At 39.9% G+C, this 21,813-nt stretch overlaps 2 protein-coding genes across 2 annotated transcripts; both read right to left on the bottom strand.

Moving 5' to 3' along the window:
• Nucleotides 1–973: 973 nt before the first annotated feature.
• LOC129777759 (uncharacterized) lies at nt 974–2,166 on the bottom strand. The gene is made up of 2 exons (XM_055784225.1): nt 2,032–2,166; nt 974–1,967 (listed from the first exon to the last, which is right to left on the bottom strand). The coding sequence occupies exons 1-2, from the start codon at nt 2,095–2,097 to the stop codon at nt 1,116–1,118; spliced, it is 918 nt and encodes a 305-aa protein (XP_055640200.1). The 5' UTR covers nt 2,098–2,166; the 3' UTR covers nt 974–1,115.
• Nucleotides 2,167–6,772: 4,606 nt separating this feature from the next.
• On the bottom strand, nt 6,773–14,398 carry LOC129775567 (signal transducing adapter molecule 2). The gene is made up of 6 exons (XM_055780446.1): nt 13,872–14,398; nt 9,738–9,898; nt 9,541–9,684; nt 9,178–9,459; nt 9,057–9,113; nt 6,773–8,992 (listed from the first exon to the last, which is right to left on the bottom strand). The coding sequence occupies exons 1-6, from the start codon at nt 13,915–13,917 to the stop codon at nt 7,436–7,438; spliced, it is 2,247 nt and encodes a 748-aa protein (XP_055636421.1). The 5' UTR covers nt 13,918–14,398; the 3' UTR covers nt 6,773–7,435.
• Between the last annotated feature and the right edge of the window lie 7,415 nt (nt 14,399–21,813).

Below are 21,813 nucleotides of genomic sequence, written 5' to 3'. Positions count from 1 at the left end.
ACATATAAAAAAACAACAGATGGCCTAACGGAATCCTACGTCAACTATGCAGTCGTGTCTCGGGCACAACCCTCCTGTGACTTTTTTTTAATTGTTTGAACAGTAGACAGCCTGCAGAAAAAAAAACAAAATATTATTTGACTTATTGAAGAATACATCATCCAAGTACGTAAGATTCCATCACCATCTGGAGTTACAAATGGCCCATTTTCATCCTGCAAAGTGGCACTTCTCGTCTTGATGATGCCAACTCTCAAATAATCTGGCACAGTAGCAAATATCACGAAAAAATTCGTGCGGACGTTTTGTTGTGTCACTTCCATTGTCGTCACTTTTAAAATTATAGCTATTATCACCTCACTCACTGTCTTCAACTTACCGGATAACTGCTCGAATGATCGAAATTTACGGCAAAATTCGTATGAAGGAGGCCTCGGACAGGTATATTTTGATTGGAATTTGATTCACTTGGATCTCGAAAAAGACCGATTACCGATGGAATGAGAAATGAAGGGTTGGAATATTTCGATAGGAAGGGATAATTTGGAATGATTTATTTTGATGGGAAACTTGCCTTTCTACCATGAAGATATTTTGGAAAAATATAATTTACTAATTTTGGTCGTGAGTGTCATTCTACTGATTACGAAATGGATGCCTCAAAAGAATTGAATTGCCTTATTTTTAATATTTTTACTTTTTGTCATTCCTCGGTAACCATCGAGCGAACTTTTTCTGATTATAACAATAACAAAACTAAGCCTCTGAATTGACTCGGAAACGGCACGATGAATTTTTCGTCAAAGGTAGTTCTACCGGCCTGCACTAGTACACGCGTATTCTGAAGCTTGCCACTCAGAATACATTCAACGCGTGTTATTTGGCATAAGAAATCTCAACCAATTATTAATTACTACAAAAACAATTTGGAGAAAATGGTGATTGCAGAGAGTAAAAGTTTTGAAAGAGCTCATGATATTTTTTTCTGTATTATAGTGACATTCAACATTTTTGATTCGTTCATGACAGAATATATGAATCTAATATAATACAAGTTGTGTAAGTAAATCATTACGGGCTACTGTAGAACATCTAGATAACTATAAACTTCCCTCCTAGATAGATCTACTCTTCGATTCCTTCCGATAGTTGTGTTTCCTCATCTTCTGTTCTCCAATTTCATCAAACTCGCCACCATTGTCGTGTTCGTTCTCTGAAGCATCGATCCCATCGAAATCCTCACCATGCTGCGACTCATTCTGCTCCCTTCTGAACAATTCCTGAAAAACTTCAAATTCCTCCAACGTTACGTAAGCCACTTTCACCGCAAACCGCTTATCACTGGTGTCCGTTATCTGATGCAGTTTAGGATTATTGCTCAGCTCACTCGGTGTAGCTTTCAATTTGCGAGGTTTAAACAATCCCAACCGCTCGAGAAACACATGGCGACATTGGATCGTTTCCAAGTCCGATGAAAAGGCGCAAGACTTCACTACTTCCAGCACTTCGATGCGCATCCGTTGCAGGATATAGTCTATTTTTGCTTGTATCTTCGCCTGACTATCCGCCACCAGATTCGGGCTGTTCAGGAACAAACGCCAAATGTTCTTTCTCGTTTCAAAGTGCGAATGCAGGAAAGCTACTCGCTGAGCTAACCGGTTATGGTCAGTTAACTCCAGCAGATGAGGGTGGGCCGCCAGTAGGATCTGCATCTGCTTATCACCAAACTGACACGATCGCCAGCAGCTCAAGCTGGCGGCGAGGCGATCAGGGTTATGCATTAGTACCTCCGGGTAACCGGTTACAATGGAAAGGAAGTTGGCCGTTTCGAAACCCTCTTGGGCTATGAGTCCGTAGGTCCGCTGCCAAAGATCTGGACCATATCGTGTTAGTTGCGGGATCGACTTGAGCATGTTTTCCAGCGTCTCACGTTCCACACCGCTGATTGTGGAGGCAAGTGAATCCACCTACGGAGGATTGAAGAAATTGGTGCTCTTATTTGAAATCCATATTATTCGAACTGTCGTTTACCAGGTGATTAACCGATTGGGTGCTTAATCCTCTGATGAGTCCAATCCTATGTATAAGCCGGAACATATTTGGTTTATTGATGCGAACAGTTGTTTCCCGAACAATATCAAAACAAAAACAATCATTTTGTTCATCCGTTCATTTTGACAACGTGAGTAAACATAAGCGCGAGGTGTATCCGAAAATCGTACCAGTTAAAATGAAAATAGGGTATTTTGAGTATAATTCAGATAAAATATATTTTGAATTGTTGAGACATCGACATCGCAAGGGACCGTCGTTATAGAAAATTGTCACTATAAAGAACTGTCGCTATAGAGAATTCGAATGTCTTTATAGAGAGAGAAACGCTCAAGTTCACATGAAATAGTTAAACTATATTAAGGTAAATGATTTAGGTTTGTCCAGTCGAAAATATGATCATGGCATGTTTTTTGAATGCTTTAATTCAGCGCACCTGTGTCAAATCAGGTATTCGAATGTATCAAAACATATAAAAAATGGTCTTTTTCAATATTTACAGTACTTTTATAGTTTATTTTTACGGATTCACATGTTTTAAAGGATCATTTCGATGAACTTAATCCTGATCATGAGTTGTCCAATTCAGTAATGTTGTGTTGTCCACATGATTTCTATGGCAACCGCTGCAGTTTGTTTATGGTGTTCTTCGCGCATAGCAGAAATAAAGTTTCTGTGTTGAGTGTGTTGAGGTGAACACTTTTAAAATACCCAAGGAAAGGCAATATTCTGAAGAAAGGATCAAAATGATGACAGTTAACTCAGGCAATGAGAAATGCAACATCTACTTGAAAATTCGATTTTTTTCATTCAAAAATTGTGTTTTCTAAAACCGGACAAACCATTATCATTTTTTGGACAAATCATGATCAGAGGTGAACAAACCATGATCATAATTTCTCTTTGAGGAAAATTGTTAAAAACATAACAATTTGAATAATGTTGGCCTTATGGTTGTATTAGCAACTAGAGACTTGGCGCTTTCCAACAAACCCAAACTCGTATTGATTATATGTGATTTTCATGAAGAAAAATCGATTTGTATTTACTAGTTACGTGAAAACACCCTAAATCGGACAAACCAAGATTATTTACCCTATCTTGAAACAAAAACATTGAACAATAGATGCAAAATTCAGCTCATCTGTCCCTTAACACATTGTTTCTTTATATAAAAACATTGAAATGCTGTTCTTTGGTAAATTTGTTTTAGTTGATAAACCAGCATAAATAGTTTCCTGTTGCATGAATTCAAATTTCAAAGCTTACCGTGCAACAATAGTGCGGACAATACTTTTCATTTTAAATTCAGTGCAAATATTTTATTTCTTGAGGACGGAATTCTTTAACTGATTTGTTTCAATAAGCCCTCTCTATCTTTTATCAGCTTATAGATTTCCGATGTGTGTGTTTTGAAAGTTGAGCTGAGTTTGTGTTGACTTCAGATGTCTGACAACTGATCAGAAATGGGGGAAACTGACAGCATTCCTTTTCTACCTCTATCTGGCACTGTTTTTGCGGAATGAATTTTGTTTGCGCCAGAATCATTTTGAGTATCTTGAGAAAACGTGATCCACAACAGCTAATCTGTATTGTATTCCTTTTTATCCACACAGTATCGCTCAGTTCGATTCCCACCGCGCATCACGAGTGCTTCAGAGCAATCACGTCTCTTTCGAGAGTTATTTTTTGGATTGCTTTTTCGCTATGCGAAATGGTACAGCTGATCATGTGCAGCAGAATTTTGAATCATTCGAGAACTAATCAAGCAAATGGAATCCAACTAGGTATATAGAGGTTTTAGGGATTGATAAACGTTTCTATGGTGGTTCTACACTCCTCCCCCCTCTCTAAGGTGAGGCTGCCATACAAATGAAACACAAACTTCTGTATAACTCGAGAACTAATCAAGCAAAAGGAACCAAATTTGGTATATGAAGGTTTTATGGGCCAATAAATGTTTCTATGGTGGCTTGACACTCTTCCCAGCCCTCCCTAATGGGGGAGGGGCTACATTACTCGAGAATCAATCAATCAAACAGAACCTAAATTATGCATGTAGAGGTTTCAGAGGGAGAGGGGGAGTGGGGTCCTGGTATTTGCATAAATCAAGAACTACTCAAGCAAATTGAATCATGGGATGTGCAGGGTACGAGAAATGTTTCTATGATGGCATGACACCCCTCCCTCCTCTGGAATGGAGTGGGGGTCCCATAAAAATACAGTGGTGATCAGATGATCAGTGTTTATTTTCATCGAATTCATTCTAAAAAAGAAGTATAAATCCACTTTTTGTTTTCTAAGTAATTGAAATATGTGGACATTCGTTTAGCCGCATCCTCAGTAGCGTTATTCTCAATATGGCCAATCAAAACGTCCTCCAGTAATTGAAGATACTTTTCGGAGATCATTCGGGTGAAAATGAAACAAATGGGAAGTTGGCTGATAGGAAACGGCTCCCCACACTGTCAAACTTCCGCCCCCAAAGTTTAGCTTCGATCTCACGACATTCCGTTGACTTAAATTGTACCAATAGCAAATGTCCGATCCATCCAAATTGAACTTTTTTCACCGGAAAATACAACATTTCTCCATTCCAGTTTCCATTCCATGTATTGCCGGGCGAAAATAAGATGGTTCTGCTTATGAGTGGCGGTCAGTTTCGGCTTCCCTTGAAGTGACCACATGATGTTTGGTGACTCATTCAAGATGCGCGCAATATGCCTCTTCGTTACTGGAACAACGGATTCTACCTTAATGTATGAGCAGGACATCGTTTCTTGATTGCTTCGTGTCTTATTCGACCTTTAAGACGCAAAGTAACTTGTGTGTTCCCATTTGTTGGTCGTTATATCACATATTTCAGGCACCATTTAAAGAAATTCCGTACCACTTTCTCAGATCGACCAATTTTTGTTACGATCGAGCGATTAAAAAACTTTTGTTCACTGAATATATTTATTATTTTCCGCCCCTCTTCCGTCAGTAGAATACCTTTCGCCATTCCTTTGAATTTGACGTAGATCACTAATCTGACCAACTTCTTACGTTGCACAACTAATATTTACCTGGTAAATTGAACATTCCCAAGTATTTTTTCAAAGAAGACAGATAAAGGCTTGGTGATTATGCGAAAACCTGATTTTTATGCCCTGCGGCTAAACGTATGTCATGGGAAAAAACGACGTTTGAATGTTTATATCCACCGATGCCGCCTTGTGTGTGTGTGTGAGATTGTGACGCGCGTCCTTTCAATAAAATTGACTTAAATATACTACCACTACAGCAAATAAAAATCCCGACAAAAAAGATCATTCCTTGTTGTTTTGTAAGTGTTTCAAGTTTCTTCCAAGTGCGGCTAAACGAATGTCTATCGCTGTAAGGCTAGGCGCAAATTGAGAAGCGTATAGCGCTCGTAAGCGAACACGAGACTATCAACACGACTCATACGTGTCACAAACGTAGCGTCGTGGAGCGCATATTGCGTCGCAGTTTGGTGTAAATGTCGTGCCACTCGCATACAATGTCTGATTCACACAGAGTTGTGCGATATATTTATTTACTAACACAACCTTCCGACCGGTACAAGCATACAGTGTCAGACTCACGGCGCTATATGATTGTTCACCAACACAACCAACAACCAGCATGAGCAGCACGAGAAACTGTGGCTCAGCCACAGCGTCGAGCGAGCCGTGTCTCACGAGCGCTCCTCCATCTCGCGTCATCTGACCAATTTGCGCCGTTCCATCTGTTTTCATTAGCCACAAAGACAGGCGCTATATCGCGCCAAGTTAGTCGCGCCTAGCCTAATACACATATTTCAACCAAACATCTTCTTCTTCTTCTTCAATGGCACTAACGTTCCTAGAGGAACTTCGCCGTCTCAACGTAGTATTACTTGCGTCATTTTTATTAGTACTTAGTTGAGATTGCTATGCCAAGTAACACGCCTTGAATGCATTCTGAGTGGCAAGCTCTAGAATACGCGTGATCACAGTGCAAGTCGGAGTAAATTTCTTTGACGAAAAATTCCCCCGGCCAGAACGGGAATCGAACCCGAACACCCGGCATGTTAGTTGTGACGCTAACCACTCGGCCAAGGGAGCACAACCAAACATATTCCAACCAAATATGACAATTGAAAATTTTCGGAAAACTCAGAAGCAAAATTGGAAAATTCGCACATGTTCTACAATTACATATTGACAAGCGTTGTTAGTCTATTTGATGTTTGCGTTAACGAAATTGATCTTTGTTCGAAAGTGGAAATGGATTTTAATGTGATAAACCGCACTCCTATATCGTCTTCTATCTATATAAATAAAAATGGATCGCCGAACGTGTTGATAATAGCAAAAATATTCGGCTTTGGTCAAACAGTGTATGAGCACCTTTAGGCTTATAGCATGATTCAGTTAAATTTTGAAAAATAAATTACTCAACATATGTCTTATTGGCAGCGTTTATAATGTGCCCGTATTTTGTCGTGTTCAATTTTTGTCACTTACCTCAACATAGGGGGGTTCAAATGGCTTAAAAAACACATAAAACAGTGAAAGATGGAAGAAGATCTCGTATATATCAGCACAATCTTTCAGAACAACCCAGTAAATATGAACTATTGTTTCGATCTGTCCACAGAAAAAAACCGCAACAAATTTAACGTCCCAAGAAATCATAATAATTAAAATCGATATTCGGATGAAAAAATGCCGGCTTGCCCTTTATCGAATCAACTTTATTTACCGTTGCATGTTTCTGTTTCAATATATTACACAATCTCTGCCCCGTCCATTTAGACTGAGCGATAGGCTGTTTGTCTCAAAGTGGTTGCATCTAAGTTATAAATACATAATTATAATAATGTTTTATGTTCATATTTATTCTCATTCCATCCTTTTCATGCATTTTTTTTGCATCTTCTCGCGATGCGCGCTTGAATTTCATTTTTGATTTCGCGCACACATTTCTGCTCCACCGGTTTGCATGCATGCATTGAAAAATATTAGGAGCTCTATCCCGTGTGCATCCCAACCGACAACAACAGCGCCTGGTCAGCTTTATAAGTGCGGGCTAGATCGCTTCCTGCCAAGTGGACGCTCTGCGGCCTCTTGATCGGGCATTCTTGATCTTCTTCTTCTTGATCGGTGCACCGAAAGATAGACAAAATTTGAACAAATATTCTATGCTGCTTCGAGGAAGCGGAAAACTAGCGGTTAAAACTCAACGTAGATCTCGCAATTGTCTCGCATACCTACTGGGCGATTTTAGAAGGAGACGTGGCTTTTTACAGTTTGTGGCGCAATTGCGAGATAACAAAAGGGTGTGTAATATGTAAGAAATTGAAGTTGGTCACAAGAATCACAAGTAAGAAGAATGTTTACCGTTGCTGTTGGTATATTGGAATGTTCTGCGGCGAATTGCCGGCGGTATTGATCGAAAGTGGACCTCCGGGGGGCATCATTCCAAGCATGTGATGATGGTGATGGGCGGTGCTGATTGGTGGGAAAACCCCGCCAACGGGACCAACGCCGGATGGCATTTGCAAGTACGGTGGTAGAGGTGAACCTTGAAATGGCGGAAGTGGCATTTGAGCATGATGATGGTTCATACTATTGGGTGGTGGAGCTGTCGCCGTTTGTTGATGCTGTGACGTTGTATGATTATTTGGTGGGCCTTGTTGGGGAGGAGCATAATTTGGAAAACTTCCAGCCGGGGCTTGAGGAATAGGCTGAGGTGCTTGTTGTTGCTGAGATTGTGAATGTGTCGGTGCAGCAGCAGATGATGGTGGTTGCTGTTGTTGATGTTGATGGGGCAAAGATGACGGTGCCGAACTAACGACTGGAGGAGGTGACGTTGGATTCGGGAAATTCTGTTGTAATGGAGATTGCATATGGCCCATAGCCATCAAAGCGTGTGGTGCTGCACTTGGTGGATGTGGATGCTGATGCGGATGACCAGGGCCAGTAAGCTGCGACGGAATTGGCATATTTGGCATAGTTTGAGATGGCTGCTGTGATTGGTGTTGGGTTGTCGATGGTTGAGGTGGATGCATTTGGGGATGCATGGGTGGCTGCGCTGCAATCTGTGGACCTAGAACATGTGTTCCAGCCGCACCACCTGGTGCATTCATAGGAATTTGATGCGGTGGTAAGCTGAATGCACCGCTCTGTGACAAAGATGGTACCGCTTGCTGAGGAGGAGGAAATTGTGGAATCGAGCTGACACTCATTTGACCCATATCATGTCGCAGCTGTGGCATTCCATACGGTGGCAGCGATCCTGGCATTCCATCCATGTTAGCATACATTCCCGGAATATTTTGGTTGAACATCCCCGGCATATTGTACATTCCTGGCATGTGTGGCTGTGGCGGAAATCCTTGCATCCCATATCCAGATGGTCCGGCCATCATCGAGCGATCCGGTTCCCGCATAAGCGTGTGATACAAATTGATAGCGTCAACCAAATCACCACTCAATTGTGTTAGCTGAGCATGCTTCCTATCAACCCGTTCCAACTCGGTATCAATCAAGGGACCCATTTGATTGACTAGCTGTTCTAGCTGCAACATTTCGTCGGTATCAGTCGATGGATCCTCAGGATCAGCCTCGTGCAAAAGATGAAGCAATCGATCTATCTTCTCCTCATTAATCTCAGCGACCTGTGCTTCGTCGGCAGCCTTCTCATCATCCTTCTTGTGATCGTCCGAAAATTGTACATTCTTTTTACTTTTTCCACCAGATGACGACGCGCTGTCTTCCGGTTCAGCGCTCAGATCGGATGTAACAAAGTTAGATGGGAAAAGTCCTTCACCCCGTTGATTTTGACCCTTCCACCAATTCGGATCACTGTCATCCAACACCATAATTATTTCACCCGCCTGGAACGTCAGCTCATTGTCCTCAGCCGCTTCAAAATCATAAAGAGCACGAACCTTAGATACAATATTAAATTTGTTAATCACATTCCGCTAAATAAAGTATGAATTTTGCACTCACTTTTCTCGATTCCACCGCCGGTACACTTGATAAAAGAGCTGTGGGATACAAAGAACTCTACCAAAAAAAAAGAGAAAATCTTTAAACCTCAACCGATTAAAACTCTACTGATCAAACTTACAGCAGCCGCTCCACCCCCACTTCCCATTTTGGGTGACTGAGTGCTGCTTTTACTTTCCTTAAGGGATAGCTCGATCGCCTTCGCGATGTCTTCCTCCTCCTGTTGACTAGAGACCACGTTCGGATCTTTGCTCAGCGGGATTTCCCGCTTCGGCGTTACCGAGGGATCGCTGAAATCATGTCCCTCGGAGCGCAACTTTTGATACAGCGAGGGAATCAAGTTCAGCTGTGGGTCGCTTTTGAACTCGGCTTCGGCCCATTTTTTGAGACATAGTTTCAGTCGCTAGAGTTCGAGAACAATAAATTGAGAGAAAGGCTATAACATTTGTGCCGATAGTAGAGGCAGCAGAAGCATGATCCTTACCGTGTTAACCTTAGTTGGTATGGTCACCGTGCTGGTTTTTTGTTGACTCTTCTGCAGCAGTTTCTTGAATTCGGTTTCAAAATCTCGTGAGGCCACCTCCAGGTGGAACTGTTTTCCGCAATTGCTCACACAAGCGTCCAGAAGCTAGGGGAGAGAATGATTATAATTTTTGTATATTTAAAGTGCTCAGAGCTCACCGTTATTGCTTGCATAACTACGTGCGGGTCACTGTGATTTAACCGTTTGACAATGCCTTTAAGGCATTCCTTTGGGCTAGCAGTGCCATTGGTCACCTTGTCGCAGACCTCCATGATCAGACCCCATTTTTCCTGCGAGTTGTTTTCACTAGTGGCTTTTTCTGCAACGAAAATTGAACATGCGAATGCGATAAGTCAATATTCAAACAATCAAATACAACAATATATATTAAGTTAGTTAACTATGAGTAGTTTCAATCAATAAAGAAATACAGTAATCGTTCGATAACTGAACCTGATTTACATGGATTTAACTGATTTAACTAATTGTGGTATATCACAATAGTTCAAAATAATGGACGCAGTGCTCACACCCAACAGGGATAAAAAAAACTGGACTGCTTTTTAACTGGGCGAACGTTAACTGGTATTTGGCCCCGTTAAAAAGTAGAATTTCGTAAACAATTGCATCATTTTCAATTTGAAGATTTGCTGTGAGGGACATTCGAATGTAATTTGAGATGCTATAAAAAATCACATTATTTTCGCATGACAAAAACATTAATTAATTTACAGAAAAATAATTTCCCCAAATTATATATCATACCTGTTCTGTGTTCCTTTCGATTTTATTTCACGTTTTACATGCTTCGATTCTATTCGACTCTCAAGACTCTTTTTTATAACGAACGATTACGTATTTCTGGAACGTAAATGAAATGAAAACCTTGGACCCTTCACGGAAAATTGTTCGATTTTAGATACTTATTTCTCACATATATCGATTTGTCAATTCCCTAGCAATCTATTACAGGTTACGGTAAGGCCGTTTCAGCGAATGGTCAACTACGGCGTACCTTTAAATTCTTTTGTTTGAGTACTCTCGTTCCCGATCCATTTATTCGGTGCAACATCTTTTGGATACATCTCTCCTTTTGATGCATATTAATAACACACACATTTCACTAACTATGCACGCAAGAAAATTTCTCGAAAAGTTTTTTACTAAGGAGTACCGGTAAGTTTCTTCGTTTTTTTTCAAAAATTAATACTTTATTCTACAAAACTGGTTACAAACTTAATATTCAAAGTATTGCCCGACGCTAGTCACAACTTTTTCCCATCTTTCTGGCAATTCACGGATCACTTTGCGGAAATGATCGGCCGGTTTGTCGGCTAACCACGAATCGATCCAATTTTTGACTTCATCAAAATTGGAGAAGTGCTGGTCAACCAGGCCGTGTTACATCGATCGAAAAAGGTAGTAATCGGACGGAGCAATGTCTGGAGAATACGGCGGGTGGGTTAGGACCTCCCATTTCAGCGTTTCCAAGTATGTTTTGATCGGTTTCGCGACATGCGGCCGAGCATTATCTTGCTACTAAATAACTTTATCGTGTCTTTGCTCGTATTGTGGCCGTTTTTTCTTCAGTGCACGGCTCAAACGCATCAATTGTCGTCGGTACAGGTCCCCCGTAATGATTTCATTCGGTTTTAGCAGCTCATAGTACACCACACCCAGCTGGTCCCACCAAATAGACAGCATAACCTTCTGACCGTGAATATTCCGCGCGGCCGTCGATGTTGATGCATGGCTGGAATATCCATACGTTGCCCGACGTTTAGGATTGTCACTTTTCATCGCCAGTAACGATTCGATGCGAAAAACCCTTTCTTTTATGTCGTTGGAGCAGTTGTTCGCACGTGAAAAACGGCGTTCGGCGTCTCGTGTCTTCAATTCATACGGCACCCAATGCCAAATCATTCGGATCATTCCTATTGTTTTTAAACGATCGGATATGGTTTTTTGAGCTACTCCAAGTGTATCTGCAATTTATTGTTGCATGTGTGACGGATCTTGATCGAGTAAAGCCTCCAATTCTTCAGCTTCAAACTTTTTGGCGGTCTGGAACGTTCTTCGTCTTCCAAGTCAAAATTACCACTTTTAAACCGTGCAAACAACGTCTGACACGTTCGCTCAGTTGGAGCATAGTCACCATAAACTTCCACCAAAATGCGATGACTTTTCGCACCTTTTTCTTTATATTGAAGTAATAAAGTAACCCTCCCTGCAAAAACACGTTCGTTGGTACGAAATTCTTACTCGAAGTGGCAAAAAACTATGTTGTTTACGCTTCAACTTTTTGACATATTTTAAAACCGAAGAAACTTACCGGTACACCTAATAATTATTTGTTCCTAAAAGTTCAAATGTTGAAACCAAAGGACCATCTCTGAGTAACGTTGTGACCAGACTCGATGCACTGGGAATTCTTCTCGCTGTTGAAAGGAACAGTCTAGTCGAAACGGCCATGAGGAAAGTTTTATTAAATTCATTGATTAAAAATTTGCTACTGAAATTCTCCTTTCAGTAGATACTTCTAGATAGCTAGATACGATAAAATGAGCAAACTAGGCGAATGATCTTCCGGACCTTGGGCCTTGGTCTTTTTATCGGGAATAACAAGAAATGTCAAAATCGTCTAAAGAAGAAGTAGAATTTTTTTAAGCTACTTAAACTCGACACATGTTATGAGTACCTGACAGCGAACTGAAAACGCCGATTTGACATAGTGGCAACTATGAAGTTTCGGAAAGCGAGTTTTTGCTAGATATACCAAGACTCCGTAGACATTTGAAGGCCACTAGGGCCGATAGGGCAGATATGCTTAACACGTTGAGCCCCGTACCGTTATTGTTGCGCACTCCATTGAGCCCCAACAAGAGAGCGAAAGCACAATTAACGAGAAACGATTGACCAACATCGGTCTCAACTCCCAAGGATATTTATTTGAAAACGAGACTATAGTCTGAAATTCGACTATAAAGTAGTCACACTTTGGCGTCCCAAAATAAACCATAAGACCAACTAGTGAAAATACTGTGATTTCTTGTTCATCGTACCTAATATTATATAAAATATGTTTCTTGTTTCGATAAATTTAATTTTTCGTTCGGAAACGAAAACAAAGAATAAATAACAAAGTATTATTGGAGAGGTGACACCCTAGAAACCCGCCCGGATGTCACCTGGTCACGCTACGCCACTGCCGTAGTGAATAGATTAATAGTTAGCATGTACTTGATTCGCTCTTGCTGCAAAGAGAACGAAATTTTGCGCGTCTAACAACTACAAAACTTTGTTTTTCTCATTTTCTTAAAGGTTCTGAATACAAAATAGACGAAGATGTGTGCTCACAGCATGAGAAGAAGTGTTATGTTATTGCGAAGGACTTGTTTATGATAACCGAACTTTAGGAGACAACTCTCTAGGTTTTTAACTTGGTTCACTCTGGCTGATTTTTTTATTTAATTTTCTTCGATCATAACATTTTAGAACCAGACAGTTCGTGTTGACTTAAAAGCAATCTTCATCAGCCCACTTTAAGAGAATCCTTACTATATGTATTGGCTTATCTAGGTTGAATTTTCTCCCACCAGGGAAGATCATCTTTGCAGTAAATTATGTTTTTCGACATTGTAAGGAATGTAAGGAAATACACATATTCAGAATAAACTTTCAAAAAAATCTATAATGAAAAACTTTTGAATGTAACTTTATAGTGGCAACCACATACATTGAAGGTGAGCTCGCAATGATTTTTCAATTCCAATTAATTCATTGCAATATACTGAAAGACGCGTTTGCGCTGCAGTTGAGTCAGAATAAGAGATAAGCATTCATTCATGTCTACGCAATTAAAGTCTGTGCTTATTCTGGGTAGATTTTAGCAAAAGAATTTATGATAATCAATTAGGACAATCCATTACATTCAAACAAAAATTGATCAACATGTTCCCGAATAGCGATAGCTAGAGCTTAAATTCAACCATTTTCAGCTCTCTGGCAACTCTTTTCCGATTCCTACCCAATGCCAGCAACTGCTTCTCGAATGTTGTTCTCCAACCGCAAGCCACCTAACTTAATTAATAAATCAAACGAGGAGTGCAAAAACCAGAAACTGACCCCGTGACAGATGATAACAGGCAGTAACAAGTATCCCTCCCATCACAACTAGAAGGGCTTCAGCCCCCATCGAGACGAATCAATCGGTCAAACAAAAACTTGCATTAGTCATCGTCCAGAAAATTACAGAACTGGTGTGTAATACCGAAAATCTAACGCACACTCACCTATTTCAGCCATCAGTGTGGACTGGTCGAATCCAAGGATTCCCATCGTTCGATAAGGAATTCACTTCCGGAATTATTTACACAAACACACGATCCTCCCCGAAACGTAGCACACGTAGGAATTGTTCCAGACGAAACCTCGACCAACTTTTTTCCTTCTTGCCTCCGGCTGGTTGAAATACACACCCCCACTACCTCAAACACCGCCCGAATGATAGCAGAGAAAGCAAAATAATCGGCAATTTATTTTTCTTTTCTTTCCCCTTGTGTGAAATCTTTGTTGTTGAAAAAAACAATTTTCCTTCCAATGTTCGGCTTTCGCCAATCAACTTGACCACCGATCTACTTGACGCAGCACTAATTTGATAACTGATGAGGATTCGATGATGTAGTACAGGATTTTCAACACGAAAAACGCAATAATATTGATATCGATAACTTTCCTGGGGCGAAATTATGACTTCTTTTGCTTTTGGTTACAGTTCGACAACGACAGCAGATATTGTGGGGAGGCAATGATGAATCAAATCAAGCAGCCAAAAAGTGCTCGAATCGAGCTATTCAGATGGCTGTCAACGATACAATGACCCCATGTGGAGGTGTAAAGAAATATGGTTTGCATATGTGTTAGTTTATCCAAACTGCAACGGCGTTTCAAAATAAGACTTCAGGAGCTGCACATGTTCTATGCAGGCATTCGTTTTTTACCTACCCAGTTTTCATTAACTTGCAACGTGTTATTCCATATCAAGGCGTTGTACTATAGGTGGACCGCAATGTCGAAATTGCTATTCGGCCATAGCTCGCGAAAAAAAAATTGTTTACAAAACAAATCGTATCTTTTGGTGAAAAATGCGTTCGTTGACAAAATACCTGCTCGCGCTTTACTGTAGCTAGGTATTTTTTGGATGTCTATTATAACAATTACCCATAATTGATTCTATTTTTTCAGATATCTACAATAAGCGGTCGAATCATAACAGTGCAGAAGGATGTTTTCAGTATATCTTTCCGTTTCTTGCCGTGCAATCAATGCCTTTCTTTCCATGCAAGATGTACTTCTGTTTGGCTCCCATCGGCGGGGAAAAGAATACTAGCAGCTTACGGCGATGGTGACAAAAAATAACGCTGATTGTAGCTTCACTGATTTCGCTCAGGGTGGAGGAGAATGCTGTGCATATACCGGGAAGGAGATTACCAGATCCAAAATATCCGGAAAGGGATGTTACATTGGTTTTGCATAAAGGCTAGAGCAAAAGGATATATATTTTGCCATATATTACAGGAAAGTAACCAATTGCATTGGATTTTAGAGGCGAATGAACTGAAAAGTTTAAAGCCTCTTAAATTAAACATCATCATCATTGAGTTGTGCACCCGTGGCCGAGTGGTTAGCGTCTCACATTATCTTGCCGGGTGTTCGGGTTAGATTCCCGTTCTGGCCGGAGGATTTTTCGTCAGAGAAATTTCCTTCGACTTGCACTGTTGTCACGCGTATTCTAGAGCTTGCCCCTCGGAATACATTGAAGGCGTGTTATTTGGCTTAAGAAATCTCAACTAAGTATTAATAAATGACGCTAGTTAATGCATTCGTTGAGACGGCAAAAGTTCCACAGAGAACGTTAACGCCATTCAAGAAGAAGATCATTGAGTTGTATGTTTTAATCAAGGGAAATCCTGAGCCTTGAATTTTGTGTTTGGACATAGAACTACGTCTTTCAGGAAGAGTGCCAAATTAGAAAACAGATCACGTTTTTATGAAATAAAGTTATCGTTATTAACTATTTTCACTGTTAACGAATTCTCATGATTTGCATACCAATCGAATCGAAAATTCTCTAGGATTTGTTCGATATGTTGTACATTACAATTCGCTAATCTCTAAACGGTTTAAATTCATGAAAACTGAAAGAACTTCCTTTTTTTCCCGTACTTTTGTTCTGCCGATTTGTGTGTTAACCCTACCCGTATTTCGAATACTTATAACTCGAACATTTCTTAACAGATCGAAAAGATGTTTACATCAATTGATAGGAAATATTGCTACGCGTCTATCACAACCAAGAAAATGTTATTTTTCATGAGATGAACAATTTCGATGTATTCTAGAATAATATTCGAAGTGGATTGCATAATATAATTGCGTAGTTCTACGTCGAAAATATGCGGTCGTGTACTATTTTTCACCAATATATATTTGCTTATTTTTTCCTTCAGTTATTTTCCTCAACGAGTTGATATGAAGCCATAACCACACAACCAAACAAAAAGTAAATAATGTTGAAAGCTACGTCTCGCTACTCGTCTCACGTCTTGTCATGAAAGTGTCAAGAACGAAACACCTATCGTTCCAGCATCTTGTTCGATATATTATCAGTCCAAACGTTTATGGTTCTCGTGATCTAGTAGCATCAGTGTTAATCACATGAAACTCAGATAAATTTTGAGTTTCCTATTATAACAGACATCGATATCAAATTATAATTGACTCGTGTTCTTTTCTGCCATAAATCTTTATAAAAAACATGGGTGAACGAAAACTGGCAGGTGTATCATGAAACTGCTTTAGATTGTCCGATGCATCGAATCCAAACTTGCTTGGAAAAATACGGAATTTTGGCCGTATTTATTACGATTCACCTGATGAATTTCTATTTCATTGCATGAGTTCATTTTTATCCAGTCTGTTTGGTTTATTCGAAGATACATATTCGATATGAGTTAGAGCATTTCTAGCGAATGTCATCGTACGACATTGACTTATATATCCATTTTATGGCTGATTTCAGGACGTTGGAAATACGATGAGATGTTTTATATGCATCTGAATCAATCTTTCTCCGGATAGAATAATCTACAGGGTTGAGATGCGGGCTGTAGGTCGTTTGGCCAAAACTTCCTTACTCGTTCTGAGATCAGATGGCGCTTCATTCTGGTTCTGGAAAATGCATGCAAATCATCTTTGATAATCTTTCGCATGAATGTTACCGATATATTGGTGTCTTTAGCCATTTTCCTGGTTTAACGTACCGTATTACTTAGATTATCTTGGATTTGACCGATCAAACTACTATCATGTACGCATAGATCGTGGACCTCCACTTTTGGATTCCCGGGACCTAATATCATATCGTAGAAAATATTTGATAATGTAGAAAATGACCAAATGGTATTCAACATTCTCCACCAATTCTCTTGGTGTATTTTTGGGTATTTTTTTTAATTCAATAGGTAAAAAATACAGAAAAAAGTTTCAGCTAAACTTCCGGTTGACCGAATACGAATTGTCATTAGTTTTACTCCTTCCATTAGATTATGTTCAGCCATCTTGTTCACTTTGTTCGCAGAACACCCAACTGACGAGCATTCTTGTCGTGCTTGTTCCGCGAAGGCTGTATGCCAAATGCAGCTGCAATAACACCGATCAATCGTGTTGTTTCAGGAAAGGCAGCAGACGATTTTGTAGACACTTTTTTGCTTATGTTTCTTGAGTGATTGCTATTTATCTCGCACGTGTAGAAAGTCTGCCAAACCAAACATTTCACAGAAAACTTTGACATGCTTGAAAATGTCTGCCACTCTTCCCTTTTCAGTTGTCGTATGAAACTTGACTCAATCGAACTTCGTCAACATCGTCGTGTTCTTAGATTGCGCTTGAGTTGTCTTGTTTTGTCTGTCGTCGCGATTTGAAGTCATTATCTTCTTATAAGTCGGCAGTTCGATTGATTGTTTTGTTTGATGAACGGTTGAAGACGGCATTCACGGCTTGTTGGCGACATCTCGGGTGGAGAGGTCGGGGTTCCGTTTAAAAGAGCTGACCACCTTTATTGTCGTCGTTGTAGGAGATTGGAGTTGAATACATAAATAATTAAAATTAAATGAAGTTAAATAAAAATATATATATTAACAAAATAAACTGAATGTAAGAGTTTGAAATATATATATGTACACGAAAGTTTCATAATTAATACTTTTGTGGAATTGTTATATTTGAGAGCCCCTCTTTCGTGTTCGGACGCGAACGGATATCGATGAGCAGCAAAAGGGAAAATGAAACGTTCGGGATTCTCTTGGCCACTCTCGCAGCGAACAGACGCACAGACATCGGAAAAAATGGACGGTTATGACAGTCGTCAGTGTTTGCCGATTAATCCTTTCACTGAATAATTCGCTTTCGTTTGTTCAAATATGATCTTAGCTAAGATTACTTTGGATCGGAGTACGCACGAAAATTTGATTGTATGAAGAGAAACAAACAATTTTGTTCGATAGAAGCTAACGAATTCGAATGAAGAAAGGCGAAAGCAATATAACCACACCGATACAACTCAATGTGGTTGTTTACTTTCACTATTGCATACAATTCGTACGACCACTTTTCTGGCTCCAGTGTTACCGCCGCCTTACAGAAATCATTTCCCCCAGTGACATTCTTTTGCTTTTACGTGCTACAAATCATGACACAAATGAGAAGGAGGCAACTCTGCTTCGGTTCGCACTTCATGACACACGAGTAAACCAACCAAAACCATCATGTACGGCTTCGGTGCAGAAAGTATATTTTCTTCTTCGCCTTTAACATATACATATCAAACTTCTCTATGCATCATAAAACAGCAGGATCATACGGACTATGCAAAGCGAATGATTCATATTCAACAAATGTAGCAGATCCTGATCCATAAGTCTCATAGTGTGCAAACTATGTGATTATTTAATTAGATAGAGGCTCAGGATAGTGTAGTCAGATTATATTTCCGATTTTTAACGCTGCTATCCCTTGAAATATTAGGCTGTCAAAAAAGTCCTGCGGTATTTCCGCGAGGTGTCGTTGTAAGCGCGTAGTACTAGTTGTATTCATTGTATCGAGTCATACTATAGCTTGTTGGACAGGTATTTTTGCGCGCTATAATATAGTCCTTGACAGTGTTTTGTTTGGTTAAGTCGTTCGTGAGTTTTAGTGTCGCAAATATGGAACAAAATAAAGAGAAAATCCGACATATTTTACAGCACTACTATGATAAAGGCAAAAATGCATCTCAAGCTGCCAATAAAATTTGTGCAGTTTATGGACCCGATACAGTTTCCATTTCCACCGCACAACGATGGTTTCAACGTTTTCGTTCTGGTGTAGAGGTCGTCGAAGATGCGCCACGCTCCGGAAGGCCTGTCGTCGAAAATTGCGACAAAATCGCTGAATTAGTCGAGAAAGTCCGGCATAGTAGCAGCCGTAGCATCGGCCAAGAACTGGGGATAAGTCATCAAACCGTTATTAACCATTTGAAGAAGCTTGGATTCACAAAGAAGCTCGATGTATGGGTGCCACACACGTTGACACAAAAAAACATCTTTGACCGTATCGACGCATGTGAATCGCAACAAAATCGACCCGTTTCTGAAGCGGATGGTGACTGGCGATGAAAAGTGGGTCACTTACGACAACGTGAAGCGCAAACGGTCGTGGTCAAAGCCCGCTGAAGCGGCTCAGACGGTGGCCAAGCCCTCATTAACGGCCAGGAAAGTTCTGCTGTGTGTTTGGTGGGATTGTCAAGGAATAATCTATTATGAGCTGCTTCCCTATGGCCAAACGCTCAATTCGGACCTGTACTGTCAACAACTGGACCGCTTGTAGGTAGCATTCATGAAGAAGAGGCCATCTTTGATAAACAGAAGCCGCATTGTCTTCCATCAGGACAACGCCAGGCCACATACTTCTTTGGTGACGCGCCAGAAGCTCCGGGAGCTCGAATGGGAGGTTCTTTTGCATCCGCCGTATAGTCCGGACCTTGCACCAAGTGACTACCATCTGTTTTTGTCCATGGCGAACGAGCTAGGTAGTCAGAAGTTAGCCACAAAAGAGGCCTGTGAAAATTGGCTATCCGAATTTTTTGCCAATAAGGAAGCGAGCTTCTATAACAGGGGTATTATGAAGTTGGCATCTCGTTGGGAAAAAGTCATCGAACGGCGCATATTTGATTTAAAAGAGATGATTGTAACCAATTTATGAACAAATGAAAATTCAAAAAAAATACCGCAGGACTTTTTTGACAGCCTAATATATAAAACCACAAAGTTTTACTAGGAACAACGCTCCGGTGAGAAACAAAAACTCTCTCGTTTTAGCTCTTTTCTCCTTCCCTGCTCTTCCCAAATGGTGACCGAATGTTGACGTAATTTTTCTTGTATCATTTATCGCTCTGCGCTTGTCTGTGCAGCGGTTTTCGCTATAGTAGAACGGGACGATATAAGGGCGATCCACATACAACATCCACGTCACGTTCACGTCCCGTTAGGTCTCGTTACGTCAATTATTCTAAAATGCAATCCTTATGAAAACATTCACATACACCGGCAACGTAACGACCGGTCAGCGTACGTTCAATGAAAACGACCGGTAGGATTTGTAGAAAAGAGTAATGTGCGATTCACATAGAACGTTACGAAGAAGAACGTCTACGTTCCGTCAACGTCTCCACTAATTCACACATGAAGTCAATGGTTCCACCAGCACCGTCACGTCAAATGTCAAACGAATGATTTATTTAATATTATTCATGGTATCGCCACCTACAACAATTTTAAATTGCAATGCCCTCTTTCAAATCAGCATGCATGGAATCAGTTCTAAATTTTAAAAAATTCAATGAAAATCTTTGAATTCAATTATTTAAATGCTTAAACCCCGTAGTCCGACCCTTATTCAACAATAATAATAAATAGAATATTTCTCTCAGCCAGTCGCGAATGATTTTCACTCCGAAATTTGGAGCTAAGGTGGCCTTACACTGTTTGCCCGGAGGTCAAATATTTGATATTTTTTGACAGATAAGGTTTGATTTGATATTTGTATAAACACTATTTTGTTTGCCACTCTTCAATTTTCAACAGTGGTAAACAATTTCAAACACCGAACATGGAAAAAATCCGCTGGAATATTCAAGGTAACCTAACCATGTACCGACAGGTTCGAAGAACAAACTGAAAAAATATTTTAGACATCCAATAATTGAATATTTGCTTGTCGTGTTTTGTGTAGAATATATTTGATCAGTACACGTTGACCAAATTTTATCTGTCAAAAAGAGTAAAATATTTGGCTTCGGTCAAACAGTGTATGAGCACCCTAAGAGATATGTTGGCATAAAAAGTACAGTGAGTTACTTATAATGCGATATGCTGAGGCACCACTCAGTGTCACATTGGAGTCGATTTTGACCAGTAATTGGACATTCACGACTGGTGACGACTTTCAATGTGGGGTCATAGTTTGGGCCCCGAACTCAATGTTTACAAAAATGTCCAATTGAACGTGTTGCATCACAGATCTGTTCAATTATCTTAATGTTGAATTAGATGTAAATTACAGTACAACCAAATCAAAACAAAAGCCCAGACAAAAACCAAACGAGCCGTCCGTTTCCGTCAATTATTCTTTTCTACAAATCCTGCCGGTCGTTTTCGTTGAACGTATGTCGACGGGTCGTTACGTTGCTAGTGTATGTGAATGTTTTCATGAGAATTACTGGTAGAATCATTGACGTAACGTGACGTGACGGAACGTGACCGTGACGTGGATGTTGTATGTGAATCGCACTTAATTAATGGAGACGGACGGTTCGTTGGGTTTCTGTCTGTGTATCTCGGCTTTTGTTTTGATTTTGGTTACATTTTTTAAGCCATCATATCTTTGTTCCAAATTTCGGAGTCAAAATCATTCGCGACTAGCTGAGGAAAATAGTATATATATATATATATATATATATATATATATATATATATATATATATATATATATATATATATATATATATATATATATATATATATTATTATTATTATTGTTGAATAAGGATCGAGACTACGGGGTTTAAGCATTTAAATAATATAATTCAATGGTTTTCATTGAATCGTTCTAATTTTAGAACTGGTTCTAGCCATGCTG

This window comes from Toxorhynchites rutilus, chromosome 3, assembly GCF_029784135.1.
Source record: "Toxorhynchites rutilus septentrionalis strain SRP chromosome 3, ASM2978413v1, whole genome shotgun sequence".
In the NCBI taxonomy this organism is placed as follows: domain Eukaryota; kingdom Metazoa; phylum Arthropoda; class Insecta; order Diptera; family Culicidae; genus Toxorhynchites; species Toxorhynchites rutilus.
The sequence above is the reverse complement of the archived record's forward strand: the minus strand, read 5'-3'. Positions and strand labels throughout refer to the sequence as shown.